The sequence below is a fragment of the Vulpes vulpes genome, chromosome 12 (assembly GCF_048418805.1).
Source record: "Vulpes vulpes isolate BD-2025 chromosome 12, VulVul3, whole genome shotgun sequence".
Classification (NCBI taxonomy): Eukaryota; Metazoa; Chordata; class Mammalia; order Carnivora; family Canidae; genus Vulpes; species Vulpes vulpes.
Genome location: NC_132791.1, coordinates 38,691,062 through 38,713,700, shown reverse-complemented (window position 1 = coordinate 38,713,700; position 22,639 = coordinate 38,691,062). Strand labels below are relative to the sequence as shown.

The 22,639-nt window shown below is 36.2% G+C and overlaps 1 protein-coding gene across 15 annotated transcripts in view; it reads left to right on the top strand.

The window, feature by feature from the left end:
- The window catches only part of CCDC171 (coiled-coil domain containing 171), a 397,884-nt gene that overhangs the window by 42,388 nt on the left and 332,857 nt on the right, over positions 1 to 22,639 (top strand). For all 15 annotated transcript variants that reach the window (XR_011995545.1, XR_011995544.1, XR_011995546.1 and 12 more), the window contains one exon: positions 10,686 to 10,832. Coding sequence is in view for 12 of the 15 variants with exons in the window: in XM_072728228.1 (XP_072584329.1) it covers positions 10,686 to 10,832 (147 nt within the window). In the remaining 3 variants the exon portion in view is untranslated. The remainder of the gene's footprint in view (positions 1 to 10,685; positions 10,833 to 22,639) is intronic.

Sequence of the window (22,639 nt, the reverse complement as noted above, 5' to 3'; positions counted from 1 at the left end):
ATGGGAAAGAATAGAGAACATACTCCTTAATTACAACATTTTTTTGTAAGATAAAAATTTTTAAAGTTTTTATTTAAATTCCAATTAGTTAACATACAGTATAGTATTAGCATAAGATACATTTTATTGTATTTTGTAGCTTAAATGGTCAGAGCTCAGACTCTTAGTTTCTCATCCTTTTAACATTAACAAAAGAAAACTTTTTTTCTTTTTAAAGCAAGTTTAAGCAACTGTTCATATTTTTAAAAGTCTTTTTTTAAATAACTCGAGGGATAGATTGAAATTCACTTCCCTATTTGCTGTTGATGGGTGTAGGTTTCCATCCTATAATTAGGTGTTAGTATGGGATAGCATTCTCTTTGTGCGACTCTCTAAGGGAATTCAGTTTTTAAAATAAGTTAAAAAAAAAAAAACACCTTCTAAGAGAAACCCCATCTTTAACAGACAAAGCAGGTGTAGTATTTCTTTCATCTGGGCTTTAGAATTCAGTCCCACTATAAAAAAAAAATCTTAATTTTATGCCATGTCTCTTTTCTTTCCTAGTAATTGAAACGCTAAATAGAGGTGTACTTCTCTGGAATATTAATGGGAACTCTAGTGCAGTTACCTCATTTTAAAAAGGCATTTCTCATTTTTTTTAATGCATGTCCTCTTTTGATAAACATAAAAACTCCACGTCTCTCTTTAGCATTATTTGAAATTTCAAAACAAATCAAAGCCTCCCCCAAGAAACTCCCAAACAAGCCAAAGCCAATTTAATTTAAAAACGAAGTATTTGTACTGATTTTGAAATATATATTCTTATTTAAAAATTTTTTGATCTCCATTAAAATTTTTAATTTAAAATGGCCATTTGTTATGTTTTTATCTATTATTTCTTCATTCCTCCTCTAGCAATGGGAACTTTGAAGATGCTTATTTGTCACAAGCTTTTCTATTGTAGATAGTGTGGGACATGCAGCAGTAAGGGTTCTTTTAAATGGCCATGCCCTTTTTCTTTGTCACTTTTCCAGTTCATTTCAATGTATAATTTATCAATAGGATTGAAAGCATTTAGGAGATGTGTATTTTTTCGTATTTATCTTGTTTCTCAAATTCTGTAACTCAACCAGGGAATAAAATGATCCTTTCTTCCTTCATTGACTAAATTTAATTTAAACATCTAGTGATAAGGAATGAGAGAGTTTGTAATGGCAAGATGCCTGAGAAATGTAGATTGAAAATAATAACATACACTATAGCAGAAGAAGAACAGGGAGGCAGTAAAGGAAGGTATCAGAGCAGGCTTAGGTATCAGTAGGCAGTGTATTTTGGATTGGAGGGCAACATGTGAAAGATTGATCTGGTAGGCATGGTTGTGATCTCGGGACAGCCTGGAAGAAGCTGCATGGAAAGGAAGTGTTTCAGAAGTTTGGTTGAAATGATCTAGAGCAGCAAGGAGCATTTCTTTGCAGTTTCCTAGGCAACTGCCCAGTGGTGCCCTGTGTAGTAAGCAAGCAGCACAGACAGTGACTCTGGCACTGCCTGTTTTTTTCTAAACAGGAAATAGCTTTATATTCAATTTATAAAATTGCTATCTATTGTGCTCATTTTAAAAAATGCCCTAATTTAGGGAAATTCAAAAACAAAAGTGGAGGTCTTATGACTCCCTCCCCCACCAAATCCCACTTCTTATCTAAAGGTATATGAACATTTTATCATTGTATTATGTAAATGGAATTATATCCCTCAGTATGCTTGGTGTCCATCTTTTAATATCCTTGTATTATTCTTGTAGCATTTATATGGTTTTCTGCCATGTGGATGTTCCCAACATATATTAAGGAATCCCTTATTGAAAGACATTTTATTTCCTTCAAAATTTTTTTGCTGTATCTAAGATTTGGAGAGCCTGGTTGGCTCAGTCCATAGAGCTCGTGACTCTTGAGTTTGGGGTTGTGAGTTCAAGCCTTACATTGTGCACAGAGCTTACTTAAAAAAAGAGAGGGAGGGATCCCTGGGTGGCTCAGCGGTTTAGCGCCTGCCTTTGGCCCAGGGCGCAATCCTGGAGACCCGGGATCGAGTCCCACGTCGGGCTCCCGGTGCATGGAGCCTGCTTCTTCTCCCTCTGCCTATGTCTCTGCCTCTCTCTCTCTCTCTCTCTGTGACTATCATAAATAAATAAAAATTAAAAAAAAAAAAAAAAAAGAGAAGGAGAGAGAAATTAGAAAAAAAAAAAAGGAAAAAATGATTCATTGACATTCCTGGCCATATCTTTGAGCTGTTGTACAAGTAACTGAATTATGTAAATGCCTAAAAGTATCACTGCTTGGTCTGCAAGCTTATGTATTTATAATTATGATCAGTATTACATAAAGTTAATACCAGTTTATACTCTATGGCTGCAAACATTATTTCTGATTGTAGAACTGTGCTGGCTTTGGGGATTTCAGGAGATAAGCAGGTACTAGGTTGAGGTGTGGTAACTAGCTACATTGAAATATTTCATCAGGTAAGAAGGAGGAGTACCTTAGCTCTGGTATGTTTCTAATTATATTTTTATAATTCTTTAGACTTGAAACCATATTTTGGAGTCTGAGAAATGTTTATATGAGGATATTTTAAAAAATTTAGTTTTGGGGCTATGTTTCTGAAGTATGTGGACAGAAAGCAAGTTTTCTAGTAGCACAATGTGGTTTCCTATAATGGTAAATATCAGTTCAAAAAAATGCCTCATTTTAAAATATTTTAAGTTCGGGATGCCTGGGTGGCTTAGTGGTTGAGCGTCTGCCTTTGGCTCAGGTCATGATCCTGCGGTCCTGGGATCAAGTCCCATATCAGGCTCCCTGCAAGGAGCCTGCTTCTCTCTCTGCCTCTGCCTCTACCTCTCTCTGTGTCTTTAGTGAATAAATAAATAAAATATTAAAAAGTTCAACACCTCCCTCTAGTGGACAAAAGAAGAACGCCCTCAATTTCCATCGTCCTTTTTTTTTTTTTTTTTTTTTTAATTTTTATTTATTTATTTATGATAGTCACAGAGAGAGAGAGAGGCAGAGACATAGGCAGAGGGAGAAGCAGGCTCCATGCACCGGGAGCCCGATGTGGGATTCGATCCCGGGTCTCCAGGATCGCGCCCTGGGCCAAAGGCAGGCGCCAAACCGCTGCGCCACCCAGGGATCCCTCCATCGTCCTTAATATGATTTTATTTACACACACACTCATACACACACATTGACACTTACATTTTCACTATAAGGATCCTGGTAGCTTTTTGTTTTATTAGAAGATAAATTTTGGGGCACCTGAGTGGCTCAGGAGTTGAGCATCTGCCTTTAGCTCAGGTCGTGATCCTCGAGTCCTGGGATCAAGTCCCGCATTAGGCTCCCCTCAAGGAACTGCTTCTCCCTCTGCCTGTGTCTCTGCTTCTCTCTGTCTCTCATGAATTAAAAAAAAAAAAATCTTTAAAAAAAAAAGAAGATAAATTCTGTGATAAAAATTTAAAAATTTGGGATCCCTGGGTGGCGCAGCGGTTTGGCGCCTGCTCTTGGCCCAGGGCGCGATCCTGGAGACCCGGGATCGAATCCCACATCGGGCTCCCGGTGCATGGAGCCTGCTTCTCCCTCTGCCTGTGTCTCTGCCTCTCTCTCTCTCTCTCTCTGTGACTATCATAAATAAATAAAAAAAATTAAAAAAAAAATTTAAAAATTTTATTTGCAAAGAGGCAAATTAATCTTGACATGTAACTGCATGTATTATTTTATAGCTCTTTTGGAATTTTCTTGTATGTTATAATATACCCCAGACTACCCCAGACTTAGATTGTGTTGATAAAACCACAAATATAAGATGAATATTTGAACATACAGAAAATGACAGGGACTAATACAACCAGTACCTAGTATAACGTACCAATACCATTAATATACCTAAAGATTTTGTTTATTTGTTCATGAGAGACACACAGAGAGAAGCAGAGACATAGGCAGAGGGGGACACCAGCTCCTTGCAGGGAGTCAGATGCGGGACTTGATTCCCCAGACCCAGGGTCACGCCCTTAGCCGAAGGCAGAAGCTCAACTGCTGAGCCACCCAGGTGTCCCAATATTGTTAATATATCTAATATTTACCATCTAGGTCATGTGTTTGTCATATTTCTCTCAGCATTAAAAACAGACAAGCAATAAATTGTTATATTATTTAAGAGTGACTATTCTGAATCACTTTATCATCCCACCATCACCCCATTCCCAAAAGATAACCATTATTCTGAAGTCAGTGTTTAATTTTCTGTCTGTATACATTGACCATGTATCATATTATTTTGGTATTTTTTTGTGTTTTAAAACTATACATAGAGTATCATAATGTATGAATCTTTGTCCAACTTGTCTTTCTCACTAGTGTTTTTGAGATTTTTTTCCAAGTTAATAAACTGGCTCTGGTTTATTCAATTTAACTGATGTATGGTATTTTATTCTATGTGTATCTCATAATTCTTTTCCATTACTGGATTGATTGAGATTTAAATTCTTCCCAACTTTTAATTATCACATACAGTGCTTTCATGAATATTGAATATTTTTGTTTATGTAGGTATGTAGTTTGTGTATATGCAATTATTTAGAGGTAAAATATATGCCAAATTGTTCTCCCACATGGTATGCCAATTCAAAAGAAGAGTTCCTCTTCTCTTAACAATTTCTTGAATACTTGGTATTTTTCAGACTTAATTTATTTTGCAATAGGATGTTTGTGAAATTATATCTCATTTTTGCTTAAATTTCTATTTCTCTGACATTGGGCATGTTGTATTTATTGGCCATTCATGTTTCTTCTTCTGTGAACTGCCAGTTTATACTTTTACTTTCTCCTTTTGGGTTGTTTGTATATTTTTATTGATTTATAGGAGCTTTTAATATATTTGGTTGCTAATCCTTGGCTAGTTATATCCTCATTGTAAGCATGGAGACAATTATATTGGATTTGATGCGTCATTTTAAATTTTAGTGTAGTTGAATTTATCACTCTTTTTTTCTTATTAATAGTGTCTTTTATGTCTTAACCTAAAGTCGTAAAGAGAATGTGTATTTTTTTCTATACATAGCATGAGGAGATCTAATTTTATTTTTTTTCAAATGGATAACCAAATGCCCCTATACCAGCTATTCAACTGTCTGTTCTGTCACCACTTACTGATTTATAGTGTTGTCTCCATCCAAGTTACTTTCTATCTAAGGTTTAGTTTCTGAGCGCTGTGTTCTGTTTCGCTTATATACTTATCTATTTATGAGTCAATATTGAATTGTTTTATTTACCATGGCTTTAGAATAAGTCTTGATAACTGGTAGGGCAAGTTCCCCTCTCCATATTCTTAATATTTTTTTATGAGGGAATATTTTTTTCTTAGCCTTTAATCTCCCATGTGAGTTTGACGTTTAGCTTGTAATATTCCACCAAGAAAACTTGGTGAAACTTTGATCAGAATTGAATTGATTTTAGGGTCTATTTGGCATAAAGTGGATATCCTTAATTTTTTCTGTTTTCTATCTCTTTATATTTTTGTTCTATTTCCTGAGAGATTTCTTCAGCATTATATTGTAACTTTTCTACTGAATTTTCATTTTTTCTTTTGGGTTATTTATTATTTTTTTTGAAAAAGTATTTATTCGGGCAGCCCCAGTGGCTCGGCAGTTAGCGCTTCCTTTGGCCCCGGGGTGTGATCCTGGAGGCCCTGGATTGAGTCCCATGTCGGGCTCCCTGCACAATGCCTGCTTCTCCCTCTGCCTGTGTCTCTGCCTCTCTCTCTGTGTCTGTCATGAATAAATAAATAAATAAAATCTTTAAAAAAATAAAAAAAATAAAAAAGTATTTATTCATTCATGAGCGACAGAGAGATGGAGACAGAGACACAGGCTGAGGGAGAAGCAGGTTCCGTGCAGGGAGCCCGACATGGGACTCAATCCTGGGTCTCCAGGATCAGGTCCTGGGCTGAAGGCGGTGCTAAACCGCTGAGCCACCGGGCTGCCCTCTTTTGAGTTATTTTTGAAGAGCTCTTGCTACTTCTTTGACTATACTTTTTTTTTTTATAGTAGACTCTTGACACATAGTTACAATTTTTTCTTGAGATGATAATTTTTTTTAAAAGATTTTATTGATTTATTCCTGAGAGACACACAGAGAGAGGCAGAGACACTGGCAGAGGGAGAAGCAGGGTCCATGCAGGAAACCCGATGCGGAACTCAGTCCTGGAATTCCAGGATCACGCCCTGAGCCAAATGCAGAGGCTCAACTGCTAAGCCACCCAGGTGTCCCGAGATGAGAACTTTTAAGATTTATTCCCTTAGCAACTTTCAAATGTACAACACAGTGTTGTTAACTAGAGTCACCATGCTGTACTCCCAGAACTTACTATTTTATAACTTTTGACTTCCTCTACTTATTTCTCCCATTCCCCATCCTCCACCTTGGCAATCACCAGTCTGATCTGTTTCTGGGAGTTTGGTTTATTTTCATTCCACATATAAGTGAGATTATACAGTATTTATTTATCTGATTTATTTCACTTAGCATAATGCCCTCAGGGTGCATCTATGTTGTCCCAAATGGCAGGATTTCCTTCTTTTTTTATGGTTGAATAATACTCTACTATGTATATGTGTATGAGTGTGTATATATGTGTGTGTGCATCACATTTTGTTTATTCATTCATCCGCTGATGGACACTTAGGTTGTTGTCATGTCTTGGCTCTATTAACAGTATTGATTTTCAAGGCTATCAGTAACTGATGGGAAGGGCCATGGATTTAGGGCAAGTTAAAATGCCAAAAAGCTCACCATTGTTACAGAGATTTCAGCTGATTTACTTGAATAAGTGCTTATTGATAAGATTATTACAAGCCTATGGTGAATTTCCACTTATAAAAAATTTGATTTGGACATTTTTTGCCAGTGTTCTTCATGCTTTTATGGAAAAAAGAATTTTTGGTTGTCCTTACTTTGCAATTCTGAAATTGCTTCTGTTCTCAAAAGATATTTTGAAGGTTTATTCTCTTTATTATGTGTTTCTTTGAGATTGTTTTTCCTCTTCCCCCTTGATTTAGATTTCATCTTTTATGTTGTTTTTTTTCCCCTCAAAATACCTCTTTTTCTTATGTTTGAGAGTTGAGGACTAAAAGGCTTATTAGGAGCTTGAGTGTTTGAGTTTGCTCTTTCAACTGTGATCTTCAGTGTAGGGTTACTTGGCTGGATATTTGAAACAGGTATGTATATAAACCTCCTATCTGCCCCACCTAACCTAAGAAGAGGTAGAAAATAGAAAACCTAAAAGAGTCGGTATCAAAATTCCAGGCCCTTATTGCTTCAGCAATGAACAAAAGAACATGCAAAGAGCAGATAATTTTCTTAAACTGCCAGAGAATGGAAAAATCTTTTTTTTTTTTTTTTTTTAAAGATTTATCTGTTTGAGAGAGAGGGAGAGAGCAAGCAAGCACAAGTGGGAGGGGCAGAGGGAGAGGGAGAATCCCAAGCAGACTCCACGCTCAGCCCAGAGCCTGATGTGGGGCCAGTCCCAGGAACCTGAGACCACCACCCCAGCCAAAACCAAGATTCAGATGCCTCACCAACTCTGCCATCCAGGTGCCACTTATAATGGAAGAATCTTGATGACATGCAAAACTGATAAATCTTGATGCTAAATTGACAAGACTAGAAGAAGAGATAATTATAGCTGATCTCACTAATGAATAAACATACAGAAGTATTATATAAAATATTAGTCAACTCAATGCAGCAAAATATAAAAAAGGTATAATATAAAAAGCCTTTATACAATAAATACCAGGTGAGTTTAACATTGGAAAATTAATCAATGTGGGCACCTGGGTGGCTCTGTGGTTGAGCATCTGCCTTTGGCTCAGGTTGTGATCCTGGGGTCCTCGGGATCAAGTCCCACACCAGGCTCCCTACAGGGAGCCTACTTCTCCCTCTGCCTATGTCTCTGCCTCTCTCTCTGTGTCTCTCATGAATAAATAAAGTATTTAAAAAAAATTAATGTAATTTTAAGTTAATGTAATCCCTTAACTATGTAATATAAGTTTCTTGAATATGTAAATAGAATTCCTAAGAAGTCCACACTATATGAAGAAGGCAGTTTTTTAACATAAAAACTGTGTGTGTTTTTATATGCATATCCAAGGATATATAGTAATTGTCACATAATATTAGTGACTACTTGACCTCTGCATTAAAACTGGGATTGTTAGGTCAGCATTTCATCTATATCTTGAAAGACTTTTATTTAAAAACTGCATTACTGTAAGGACCATTTAATATAGGTCAAGTATCATAAAGTTAAAATTTCACCAATAAATATAATAAGCCCTAACTGATCCATTACTGATTCTCCAGTTTTTTTATATGATTAAATCAAAAGTGTCATGGAATGATGCATATGCTTTTTGTTTAGTGTAATGGAATGATTGCATTTTTTGTACTGTTTCTCAATAGAATGGGAATCACAAGTCATATCTTCTTATTTTTTGATGTATTTTTATTTATTTATTTTCATATCTTCTTAAATAAATTTTGTGAGCCTTCTCGAATACTCAGTTTCTTTTGCTTTATTTAATAAATGTTGTTTGAAATAATTGCCATCAACTATGATACAAGCATTTTTGGTTATGGTTTTTATTTTGTTTTTATTTCAGATTATTTGGTTTACATTGAGATTAACCTTGTAAATTGCTGTTTATTCATCTAAAAATATACATACTACTTTGCGTGGATGATAGAAATCTGGAGATGATGTGTCCGTCAGGAGGCACATAATGTGACAGTGAATTTGAGTTGATGCTGACACTATTGACTGCTTGGAGGAAGGGGACCTGTCATGCAGAATAAAAGTAGTATTTTATACATGGATGGTGCTTAATGGTCTTAAAAGTACTTTTGTATATGAAGGTCCTATTATGATGAAATTAGAGGACATATGGCTATTTGTAAAACCATTTATTCCCGAACCCAGAGTGTCATTAAAACAGTGTGAGTGGTGTCTGCTTACTATAGACAATGCTGGCACAGTTTTGCTCTGGTACCCAGATTTGCTCTTTGTGGTGTTAGTTTAAGGATAGAAAATGTGTGAGCAGATGAACTTCTGTATATTGAGATGTTTCTGTTACCTGAAGATCATTCCTGAGTTCATGTGTAGTCGGCTACTGAGTGGTAATCTCATGAGTGAGGGGGATGTGGAGAGAGGGAATTAACGTTAGGTTTTATTCTCCACTCTCTGACTGTGGGCTGCACTGCCAGGTGCCTTCCATGTTAGAGTCTTCTATAGAGAGTTGTATTTGGTGCTTGTGACATTCTCAATCAGGTTCTTGTGACACCGTTTGAGTGACTAGTAACACCTGGAACCATTTTGGGTCCCTATCTGTGTGTATATCCCTAGATAAGACTGTGCTGGTGAAGGAAGTTGGGAAAGGAGCCTGTGCCAGAGACCTGAGTGGGAATGATAAATCAGGACATGTTACTGCAGAAAATACCTTTGATGTGGGTGTTGACTTTATGCTTGAACTTTCATGACATTCAACTCTGATTTCTGAGTTTTGTGGGGAGATAAGATTGAGAGATTTCAGCAGAAGATGACCTGATGTTATTTTTCTTTCAATAATACAGCAAAGATTGGAAAACTTGGAAACTGAAGGAAATGAAACACAGCCATCTAGTGGATGAAACTTTAAGAGCTATAGAGCTATAACCATAGCTAAAGTACCATGAGCTCACATAAAAACCTCTCAAGGGTCATTATTAGGCATTCAGGCTAATCACTTCTTATCACACAAGTGAGCAGGTACATTTGTATTACAAGATATTTTAAAATTTTAGTGAGGGGGAGAACATTATATATAGCAGTAGGACTGCAGCGTAATGTAAATACCCTCAGAGGTCAATTGAACTAGCAGAAAGTATAGTAAGCTAGACATATTTTCAAACATAACATGTATTAATCAGAGTTTTAAAATTGTAAAACTCCTATAATTCTTTTTTTTTCCAATTTTATTTTTAAGTAATCTCTACACCCAGTGTGGGATTCAAACCCACAACCCCGAGATCAAGAGTTTCATGTTCTACCAATGAGCCAGCCAGTCACCCCAAAATTGTAAAACTCCAGCAGTACTTTTTGAACATTTTGAAACATTACTGGAAACATTAAAGGGCAAATGTCTTTGAGATCCTTGAACAAGAGAGGTTTGAACTGCATGGGTCCACTTACACGTGGTTTTTTTTTCAATAAATACGTTGGAAAATTTTTTGGAGATTTTGGACGATGTGGAAAAACTTGGAGATGACCTGGAGATGTGGAGCCAAGAAATACTGAAGAAAATTAAGAAAAATTTGATATTGTAAGAATACAATACATAATACATATAAACAGATAAAATATGGATTAATCAGTTGTTTGTGTTATCATTCTGGTCAACAGTAGGCTATTGGAAGCTAAATTTGGGGGGGAGTCGAAGTTATACACAGGTTTTTTGACTGCTCATGGGTGGGTGTCCCTAACCCTCATGTTGTTCAAGGGTCAACTGTATAAATTAACCTCTTGTTAAGTTGAAGCACAGATTTAGTTACTCACTGTCTTTTATAAGATACATTTTTGTCATTGTTGGCTTATAATCATTATTGATGCAAAAATGAATTATTTTCCAGGAGCAAGATAATGCTGTACAAAATATGCACAAGAAGGTAGAAAAATTAGAAGCTGAACATATGGACTGCTCTGATCTTTTACGGCGACAAACAAGTGAACTTGAATTTAGCACTCAACGAGAAGAACGTCTTAGGAAAGAATTTGAGGTATATTTTCTTATTCTTTTAAAACAGTCATTTAAGGTCAGAGAAAGTTTTACTCTATCATAAAACATAAAACTAATTTTTTCAGTACTTATTTATATTGAATATCTGGTTTCTTTGAGAACTTTATATTTGAGTAAATTATATTTTGCCCCTAATTTTTAAAATCTATCCATTTTTAACAGTTAATTCTCATGGAATATTTGGAAAGCTTGAGGGTAATTGTTTACATAATAAGGTTGAGGAAGCAACACAGGAAAGGATTTTGTATACATAATATTAAATTCTAATTTTGTAGTTTTTTTTTTTTTAAGATTTTATTTATTTACTCATGAGATACAGAGAGAGAGAGGCAGAGACATAGGCAGAGGGAGAAGAAGACTCCCTGTGGGGAGCCTGATGTGGGACATGATCCCAGGACCCCAGGATCATGACCTGAGCCAAAGGCAGATGCTCAACTGCTGAGCCACTCAGGCACCCCACTAATTTGGTAGTTTGAATCATGTACTAGCTGCATGATTTTGTGGAATGCTTTTCAGGTAAGACTTTAGATGGGAAAGAAGCATCAACTTACAAATGAAATATATGATTTTTATGAGAGAATGATACTGATGGTCACTTTAATTTTTAGAGAAATTTATTTAATTCTTCTTTTTAAACTTTCTTTTGTTTATGGGAAATTAAGTATTTCAATAGGTAAATAAGTTTTATTTTAAACATAATCTGTAATTGTTATTAGGTAAATAAACATTTTTAAAGAGAATTCGGGCAGCCCGGGTGGCTCAGCAGTTTAGCACTGCCTTCGGTCCAGGGCATGATCCTGGAAACCCAGGATTGAGTCCCACGTCAGGCTCCCTACATGGAATCTGCTTCTCCCTCTGCCTGAGTCTCTGCCTCTCTCTCTCTCTCTCTCTCTCTCTGTCTCTATGAATAAATAAATAAAATCTTAAAAAAAAAAAGAATTCAATGATAAAAATGTTAGAGGTACTCCAGTTAAACTCACTGCTGTCATTTAACATTGTTCTGGAAATCTTAGCCAGAGAAGTATATAATGGCAGAACAGCAATAAGAAGTATAGTTTTTGGAAAGAAGGAGGTATGACTCTTATTATTTTCAGATGATACATTTATAAATTGAATAGTCAAGAAAAATCAACTTTAAAATTATTGACACTAGTAAGGACACTCAGTAAGGAGGCCAAGAAGAAAATGATATGTAACAATTTTATTTACATTCTTACATACGATTAATAATCAGGGACTAAAACATGTAAAAATTTTCTTCACCACAGTGAGAAGAATAGGAATACAATTAACTACAGACATATTAGAAAAGTTAGGAAAATTTAACTGAGAGTCTTCAAAAAAATGGTGAGACATTTTGAGGACACTCAACACTGTAAAGATATGAATCCTCCCCAGATTATATTATGGATTAAAACAGTTCTAATAAAAAACTCACTGGAATTATTTTGAGAATATAGATTCAGAAATTCATGTGCAAGACTAAAATAGGTATTACACTAGAGACTCTAAAACAAATTTTTATTTTGTAATTTTTATTATTTTTAAAGGTTTATTTATTCATGAGAGACAGAGAGAGAGAGAAAGGCAGAGACACACAGGCAGAGGGAGAAGCAGGCTCCTTGCAGGAGCCCATTGTGGGATTTGATCCTGGATCCCCAGATCATGACCTGAGCTGAAGGCAGCCGCTCAACTGCTGAGCCACCCAGGCATCCCTAAAACATCTTTTTAAAAAGATTTTACTTATTTATTTGGAAGAGGGGGGCAGAGAGATTATGTGCACATGTGCACACACATGTGCACCCTAGCAAGGGGAGGGGCAGAGAGAGAGGCAGAGAATCTCAAGCAGATTCTGGGCTCAGTGTGGAGCCCACCTGGGGCTTGATCCCACGGCCTTGAGATTAACCTGAGCCAAAACCAAGAGGTCGACATTTAACCGACTGAGCCACCCAGGTGCCCCTAAAGCATTTTGGTAAGAGTAATGAGTAGAGATTTACTATATCAGAAATTAATACCTATTATAAAGCATTGGTAATGTATTAGTTGTGGTATTTTGGTTGTTTGCAACAGAAACCAACTTTGATTAACTTAAATAGGGAATTCAGTGGAAGAATATGGGAATCATATTTGCAGAATCAGAATGAAAGCTGGGGAATCAGGCTCAGAAATGAATCCCAGAGCTACTCCCGAGGTCTTGGGAAGAGAAATGATGGATGAAATGAAGATGAATTGGTATCAATAATTTTCATTTTTAAAATTTATCAATAATAATTGGTATCATTCTTTTTATAACTTTATTTAGGATTCAAATCCCAAAGAGAAAATATTTGATTGAAAGAAATAGTTTGCTTTATTTTGCTACCAAATGAATCTCTCTCAGTTCTACTAAAATTAAAGCCCAGAAAATAAATTTTTATGTAGGGGAAAAGAGATTGTTGAGTGGCCAAAAAGTATGGTATCTCTAAGACCAGACTTTCAGTTGTATAGAGTTGAAAGGCCAATAGTAGACTTGTAGAATATTTCTAAAATCTAGTATATGAAGATATAATTTTATTTTTTGTTTTTCATTTTTTAAAAAGATTTTATTTATTCATGAGAGACACACAGAGAGAGGCAGAGAGACAGACAGAGGGAGAAGCAGGCTTCCTGTGGAGCCCGATGTGGGACCTGATCCCAGGAACCCAGGATCAGGACCTGAGCCAAAGGCTCAGCTTAACCGCTGAGCCACCCAGGCATCCTGAAGATACCATTTTAAATCAGTGGGAATAGGAAAGATTATTCAGTCAGTCAATCATGTTGAAACAATGGTTTAACTATTTGGGACAAAATAAAATTAGATTCCCGTCTTACATTATATTCTAAAATCCAGTTGGATTAAAAAGAGTAAAAATATTAAAACCTGATAAAGAAAAAAATATAAGTTTTTTTTCTCTCTGAGTATAGTATGACTTACTATTAATCATAAAAATAGAGGAACAAAACCATAAAGATTTATAGCTTTGACTATGAAAAATTAAAGTCTTATATAAGTAAATTCCCCACATCAAATAATATAAAAGACAAACAAATGAGAAAAAGATTTACAGCACAAGGTAAATATATCTGTGTCTCTATATCTGTCTATATGAATCCCCTATTATTTGGTAAGAAAGAGGAGAAAACCTTTATGAAAAAAAATCTGCCAAGGACATCAAAGAAGTGAAAGATGTTCAGATGCACAACAAACACATGAAAAATGCTTGACCTTACTATGATGTAAGAAAGGCTCTAACACTCATAATACTAAGTTTAAAGAAAAAGATAGCACCCAGTGTTGGTGAGGGTGATTTAAGAGTTTCTGTGGGTGGTTTAAGAGTTTCTGTGCCTTGCTGATGGGAGTACAAATGGATCAAGCCTTCAAAGAGCTCTGTTTGGCAAATTTATGTGGTCTTACTCAGAAAATTATCATACTACTTGGGAACTCTTTCTCCTGCTCAATCTCTTCATTGCTTTCAAGGCCTATGGCTCATGGCTCAGCTGTCACCTGGGACTTTATTGTCCTGTGTTGGATCTTCTGTTTCCTAGATCCGCAAGTGTTTTTTACTCCAGTGGCATATATAGTCTAATAGTTGCTAAAGAAAGGGTATATGAGACCTAAGTTTTAGCTGATCTTGTATTTCTGAGTATGATTTTTATGAATAAAGTATTAGAGTAGATAAAATTTGACTGAATATAGAATTTTAGGTTTAAAGTCATTTTCTCTCAGAAAGAGAAAGTTCCCAGTCTCTTCTGTTTTGAGAGGCCCGATGTTATTCTGGTTTGTGTTCCTTTGTTGGTGATCCTTTCCTCATTCTTGTCAGCTCTGTAAGTTTTTTTGGTCCTCTCTTTTTTTTCAAGCATTTTTTTTTTTTAATGGGAAGCTGTAAACATATTTTAAAAAGTAAACAGAATAGTATAATGAACCTAATGTACCCATCACCAGTTTCAACAGTGACCGCTATCTGGCCAATATTTTATCGTTTATACTCCCACTCACTACCCCCCCTCCCATATTATAGTGAAATGAATCCCAGGCACATATTATTGTTATTATTTTTTAATAATAAATTTATTTTTTTATTGGTGTTCAATTTTTTTAAATAATAAATTTATTTTTTATTAGTGCTCAATTTGCCAACATACAGAATAACACCCAGTGCTCATCCCGTCAAGTGCCCCCCTCACTGCCCGTCACCCATTCACCCCCACCCCCCGCCCTCCTTCCCTTCCACCACCCCTAGTTCGTTTCCCAGAGTTAGGAGTCTTTATGTTCTGTCTCCCTTTCTGATATTTCCCACACATTTCTTCTCCCTTCCCTTATATTCCCTTTCACTATTATTTATATTCCCCAAGTGAATGAGAACATGTTTGTCCTTCTCCGATTGACTTATTTCACTCAGCATAATACCCTCCAGTTCCATCCACGTTGAAACAAATGGTGGGTATTTGTCATTTCTAATGGCTGAGTAATATTCCATTGTATACATAAACCACATCTTCTTTATCCATTCATCTTTCGATGGACACCGAGGCTCCTTCCACAGTTTGGCTATTGTGGACATTGCTGCTATAAACATCGGGGTGCAGGTGTCCCGGCGTTTCATTGCATCTGTATTTTTGGGGTAAATCCCCAACAGTGCAATTGCTGGGTCGTAGGGCAGGTCTATTTTTAACTCTTTGAGGAACCTCCACACAGTTTTCCAGAGTGGCTGCACCAGTTCACATTCCCACCAACAGTGTAAGAGGGTTCCCTTTTCTCCGCATCCTCTCCAACATTTGTGGTTTCCTGCCTTGTTAATTTTCCCCATTCTCACTGGTGTGAGGTGGTATCTCATTGTGGTTTTGATTTGTATTTCCCTGATGGCAAGTGATGCAGAGCATTTTCTCATGTGCTTGTTGGCCATGTCCATGTCTTCCTCTGTGAGATTTCTCTTCATGTCTTTTGCCCATTTCATGATTAGATTGTTTGTTTCTTTGGTGTTGAGTTTAATAAGTTCTTTATAGGTCTTGGAAACTAGCCCTTTATCTGATACGTCATTTGCAAATATCTTCTCCCATTCTGTAGGTTTTGTCTTTTAGTATTGTTGACTGTATCCTTTGCTGTGCAAAAGCTTCTTATCTTGATGAAGTCCCAATAGTTCATTTTTGCTTTTGTTTCTTTTGCTTTCGTGGATGTGTCTTGCAAGAAGTTACTGTGGCTGAGTTCAAAAAGGGTGTTGCCTGTGTTCTCTTCTAGGATTTTGATGGAATCTTGTCTCACATTTAGATCTTTCATCCATTTTGAGTTTATCTTTGTGTATGGTGAAAGAGAGTGGTCTAGTTTCATTCTTCTGCATGTGGATGTCCATCTTTCCCAGCACCATTTATTGAAGAGGCTGTCTTTCTTCCAATGGATAGTCTTTCCTCCTTTTTCGAATATTAGTTGACCATAAAGTTGAGGGTCCACTTCTGGGTTCTCTATTCTGTTCCATTGATCTAGGTGTCTGTTTTTGTGCCAGTACCACACTGTCTTGATGACCACAGCTTTGTAGTACAACCTGAAATCTGGCATTGTGATGCCCCCAGATATGGTTTTCTTTTTTAAAATTCCCCTGGCTATTCGGGGTCTTTTCTGATTCCACACAAAACTTAAAATAATTTGTTCTAACTCTATGAAGAAAATCCATGGTATTTTGATAGGGATTGCATGAAATGTGTAAATTGCCCTGGGTAACATTGACATTTTCACAATATTAATTCTTCCAATCCATGAGCATGGAATGTTTTTCCATCTCTTTGTCAGGCACATATTATTTTAACTATAAATATTTTGTTACAATTTCTAAAAAATAGAGTCACATCAATATCAAAACTAAATTAACAGTAATTACTAAATATGATCAAATATTTGGCATTATTCAAATTTTAAATTGCTCCACTAATGGCAATGAATGTGTGTAAGAATACAGTTTGAGTCAGAATTCCAGTTAGGTCTACACATTACAATTCGTTGATATGTCTCTCTCTTTTTTTTCTTAACGATTTAATTAATTTCTTTGAGAGAGAATGTTTGCATAAGTAGGGGAGGAGTAGAGGGGGAGGGAGAAAGAATCTCAAGCAAACTCCACACTGAGCAAAGAGCCCTCCCTATTCAGGAGTTGATCTCAAGACCCTGATGAGATCATGACCTAAGCTGAAACCAAGAGTTGGTCACTCAGCCAACTGAACCACCCAGGCACCCCCACTGATATGTCTCATAAATATATTTTAATCTACAGATTCACCACCTATAGCTTTCTTTTTTCCTTTTATTTGTAAAGATATCAAGTTATTTGTGCTATAGAGTTCCCACTGAATCTACAATTGCAGAACATGAAGTATAAACAATGTTTCTTAGCATAGATATTTTTTATTCAATGTGCAGGGCATGGTGACCATTTTAGTTACTAGGAAACTCATATCCTTCATTTTGAGGAATTTTCTTGTGTTCTTTCTTCACAATTTTTTCTCAAGGCTTTTGCTGTTCTTTCTCATGCTTTTATTATTCAGGCGTCAGACCAACTGGATTGATGGTTTACTTCTTTTACCTTTCTCTTGGTCTTTTTGTTACTGTGGCTTCTTGGGAGATTTACTTGACTTTACTTTCTAATCTTCTCATTGAATATTTTCCTTTTTTTTAAATTCTGAGAGCTCTTGTTCTCAGTGCCTTTTTTTATAGCACCCTGTTCCTATGACTACTGTATTCACTTGTTTATTCAGTAAGTATTTATAGAGAGTATTAGGCACACTTTTGGGTCTTGAGGCATGGCAGTGAACAAAATAGCCTCTTCCTTCTTGAAGCTGGTACTCTGGTCAGGGAGAATTACACATCAAATGGCACAAAACATGATAAACTCTGTGGTTGGGGTGCCTGGGTGTTTCAGTTGGTTGAGTCCCTGACTCTTGGTTTCAGCTCTGACTGGTCATGATCTCAGGGTTGTGAGACTGAGCCTTGCATCAGGCTCTGTGCTCAGTGGGGAGTCTGTTTGAGATTCTCCCTCTCTCTTTGCTCCTCTCCCCTCAAATAAATGGGTAAATCTTAAAAAAAAAAAAGCAGACTAGGAGAGGTAATGAGTGATGGGACAGGGTGGTTTACCCTTTTATGTTAGTAGTCATAGAAGGCTGACCTGATGAGATGGCATTTGAGTAGAGACCTGAAGAAAGAAAGGGACAGTCATGTGGCTATCTGGAGGAAGAGCATTCTAGGAAGAAGGAATAGAAAGTACAAAGGCCATGAGATGTGAGTGTGCTTGGAGTTTTTATTTTATTTTATTTTATTTATTTTTTTGTGGAGTTTTTGAGGAATAGCAAGTAGGGCATTGTGGCTGAAATGGAAAGGCTGGTAGGAAATACAGAATGGTAGGCAGATTTTACGGTTTTGATGATCTTCTGTAATTAATGTTAAGAACTTTGGATTTTTGTCTGAGTGAGATGAAAGCCATTGGAAGGTTTTGAGCGGAGGCCTGACATACTTCCTCTTTTTTGTTTTAAAAGCAGCATGTTATGTACACTTTGGAGAATAGATTGTAAGAGACCATTTAGGAGACTATTAAAGTTGCCTCAATGAGATTATTTTTAAAGCTTTTATTTATTTAATCATGAGAGAGATAGAGATAGATAGATAGAGAGAGAGACAGAGACATAGGCAGTAGGAGAAGCAGGCTCCCTGCAAGGAGCCTGATGCGGCACTCGATCCTAGATCCCGGGATCAGGACCTGAGCTGAAGGCAGACACTCAACTGCTGAGCCATCCAGGCATCCCACCTCAATGAGATTTATAGTGTAGAGGAGGTGGTTGGATTTGTATGTATTTTGGAAGATAGAACCAGTGGAATTTATAGGTCAATTGGACCTGGCTTGTGAGAAAAAAGGAGGGAGTAGAGGAAAATGCCAAAGATTTTGGCATGAGCAAATGGGTGAATGGCATTGCCATTTATTCAGCTGGCAAAGGATGCAGGTGGCTTAGTGATTTGTATGTTATTGGAGAAATATCTATTAAGATTCATTGTCCATTTTATTTTTTAAAAATATTTTATTTATTCATGAGAGACAGAGAGAGAGAGAGGCAGAGACATAGGTAGAGAAGCAGGTTCCCTGTAGGGAACCTGATGTGGGACTCAATCCCAGGACTCCAGGATCATGCCCTGGGCCAAAGGCAGGCGCTCAACCGCTGAGCCACCCAGGTGTCCCTCATTGTCCATTTTAATGGGTTATTTGTAACATATGAATGTGAGATGTTAATAATAGGAGAAACTTGGTGTGGGGTGTATAGAAATTATCAATAATAATATCAAATGTGAAGTTGGCGAAGATAAAATTACACTCTTAACACCCATGGCCAAATTTTATGTAAAGTTAGAGAAAAATAAAAAAATGAGATTATATTCTAAAGAATATTTTTTGCTTATTTATCACTTGTGATGAATGCTTTTTCAGGCCAATAAATTCAGGAATGTATCATCATTTAAAAATGTTATGTGGTGGGGTACCTGGACGGCTCAGTTGGTTAAGCATCCAACTCTTGTTTTTGGCTCAGGTCATGATCTTAGTGTCCTGAGAGTGAACCCGGAGTCTGGCTCCACTCTAGACGTGGAGCCTGCTTGAGGTTCTCTCTTTCTCTCTCTCTCTCTTTTTTTTGAGATTCTCTTTCTTTCCCTCTACGCCCCCCCTCTGCTCATGCATGTGTGCAAGCATGTGCACTCTCTAAAAAAAAATATATATATATATATATATTATATATGGTATATATATATATATGGATGACTATTAAAAGATTAGGATAGTTAAAGCCTGAATATATTTAGAATTAAAAAAAGTCATTTAGAAGTCACTTTAGGATTCTATAAAACCCTATGATCATCACTAAAAACATTTTTTTTTAAAGATTTTATTTATTTATTGATTGGAGACAGAGAGAGAGAGAGAGAGAGAGAGAGAGAGGCAGAGGCACAGGCAGAGGGAGAAGCAGGCTCCATGCAGGGAGCCTGACATGGGACTTGATCCTAGGTCCCCAGGGTCACGCCTTGAAGGTGGCACTAAACTGCTGAGCCACCAAGGCTGCCCTGTTATCTAGTACTTCTTCACACCTATAAGGCAATTAAAATGTTCTTAGTGGGCAGCCCGGGTGGCTCAGCAGTTTAGTGCCGCCTTTGGCCCAGGGCCTGATCCTGGAGACCCAGGATTGAGTCCACGTCGGGCTTCCTGCATGGAACCTGCTTCTCCCTCTGTGTTCTCCTTCATGTGTCTCTGCTTCTCTCTCTGTGTTTCTCATGGATAAATAAATAAAATCTTTAAAAAAAAAAAAAAAAAAGGAAGTACTAGATAACAGTGATTTCTTTTTTGTTGATAAAATTCTTATTAAGCCAGTTTTGACTGAATTGAGGAAATGTTTACTGTCTATACTTTAGGATTTATTTTTGGATAACTCAGTATTGATTTTTTTCCTGGTAAAATACTTATTTGCCCCAATTTCTTTTTTTATTGATTGATACTATAAATGTAAACTACTTTTAGATTAGTTTTACTTTGTAGTTTTTCTTAGCTACTCTGTAATTACTTTTGGTAATAGTGGGTCTCTGCTTTTGGAGAACTTGAAGTTTTGGAGGATAGTCTAGATAATCTTAGTTTTTATTCTATTTTATAATAATTTTGTAAGTGGACAAGTATAGTCCTCTGACTCATCTATAATTCTTCATATTTAGACACCTTTACTAATTTTGCTTTATATTTAAGTGAATGTGTCTTGTCTTGACTCTTGGCTAGATGATGACATAATGAAGGAGAAGTTAAATTTCTAGAGAGCATTTTATGCTAGTTTTGCATTCAGTTGTGGAGAGGGACTGACTGGTAGTTTTTATATATATATATTTTTAAAGATTATATTTATTTATTCATGAGAGACAGGGAGAGAGAGAGAGAGAGGCAGAGACACAGGCAGAGGGAGAAGCAGACTCCATGTGGGGAGCCTGACATGGGGACTCGATCCCAGGTCCTCCAGGGTCACACCCCGGGCTGAAGGCGGCGCTAAACTGCTGAGCCACCTGAGCCGCCCAGTATTTTTTAAAAAAGAATTACTATAAGATACATGAAACATAAGCATTAATATAAAATAAATGAGATAATGTTAATAAAGATAATAGAGGAAAATTATTAATGTTTTTATTTAATGGAACACATTATTTTATGTCAGTAATAGCAGAATAAAGCCAATTAATATAATAGTCATGTAGCCCAATCAATGGTTTAAATTTTAGTGAGGTTTTTTAACAGTTGCATTTCATGAAATGATGATTTTTTATTGTGCCTGGACCAAAGCCGTTTATCTATGTATGTATATACATGTATGTATGTACATACACAGACATACACACACACATATAAATAAATTTGTATTTTTTAAAAATCTGATAAACTATATACCATTGTGTGGCTTAATCATCTTAACACGGATCAATGGTTTCTTAGATTTAAAAAAAGAAAGCAAACTCCCAATCCAATTTTATAAATGTGGTGCTGGATACCACAGAACAAGGGAAAAGTGAACTGGAAAAAGAAATATCTGTGGCTTTTATAAACCTCTTTACAACTAGGGGAGTTTTTTTTTTTTATCATGGGAAATAAGCTTAACTCAATAAGAAAAGAGAAAAGAGAAGATGCAAACCTAATACTAAGAGAACTGAGGAATCTTGTGAAGATTACCGTGGAGAGAGAATCACCTGCAAATAAATTCTGAATTGCTTCTGTCAGTCATGTTCTGTATTATAGTAACGGAAAGTAAGGTGGAGTGTAGCTTTTTTTCTCTATACTCAAGTGAAAAAGGGAAAGAAAAATGATTCTCACCTTTCCTGTTGTCCCCGAAGCCAACCTCATCTGACTTCACTTGTTAAAGCCACCAGGTGTTTGTAGGAATTATTTTTATTTTTATTTTTTTGGAATTATTTTTAAACACCTGTTTGTGTTGATTACTAATTATAAAGTGGGCAAATGATGAAATCAGCTGGGTTATATAATTGTGCTTAGAAGTATTACACATTTTTGTATTTATGTTCACAGTGGACTTTAAAATAGGGCGTTTGTTAAAAAAATTTGTTAAATACTGAAGCTTTGGTTGCCAGGAGAGGTAAAGATGATTTTTAGAGATGCTAAGTTAACTTATAAGAATTTGCATCTTATAAATTCTATTCCTGAGATTTCCTATTTTCATTTCCTGTGGTTTCTTTTATTATACTTAACAGTAATGAAAGCTCTTTTTTCCATTAAACTGTTTTACAATCTCAGTGGTGTCCTTCATTATTCATTCCTGGTGAATAAAAATTTGCTCTATTCTCCATTTTATTCCTGTAGTCATCGAGTCACTTCATATGTCTGTTCTGAAACTGTTAAAGCCCTGATCATTGCTGCCCTCAGTGACTGGCTTTGAGGTCCTTCTCCTCAAACTGCATAATTTACCATAGTGGAAATGATGGGCATGGCCAGCTCTAAATATTTGCACATTTGGCTATTTCTTAAAGCTGCTGTGTAATTTTATTTATTTTTATATTAAATTAATTAATTTAAGTAATCTCTACATCCAACATGGGGCTCGATCTCCCAATCCCAGGATCATGAGTTGCGCATGCTCTACAGATGGAGCCACAGACTTTGAGATCTTCATTTTAAAGTCTGGAAATACAACAGCTACTCTTTTTATTCCCCACACAGGTGGGAATAAATATTGTAGTTAATTGTTAACAAACATATAATAAATTATTTA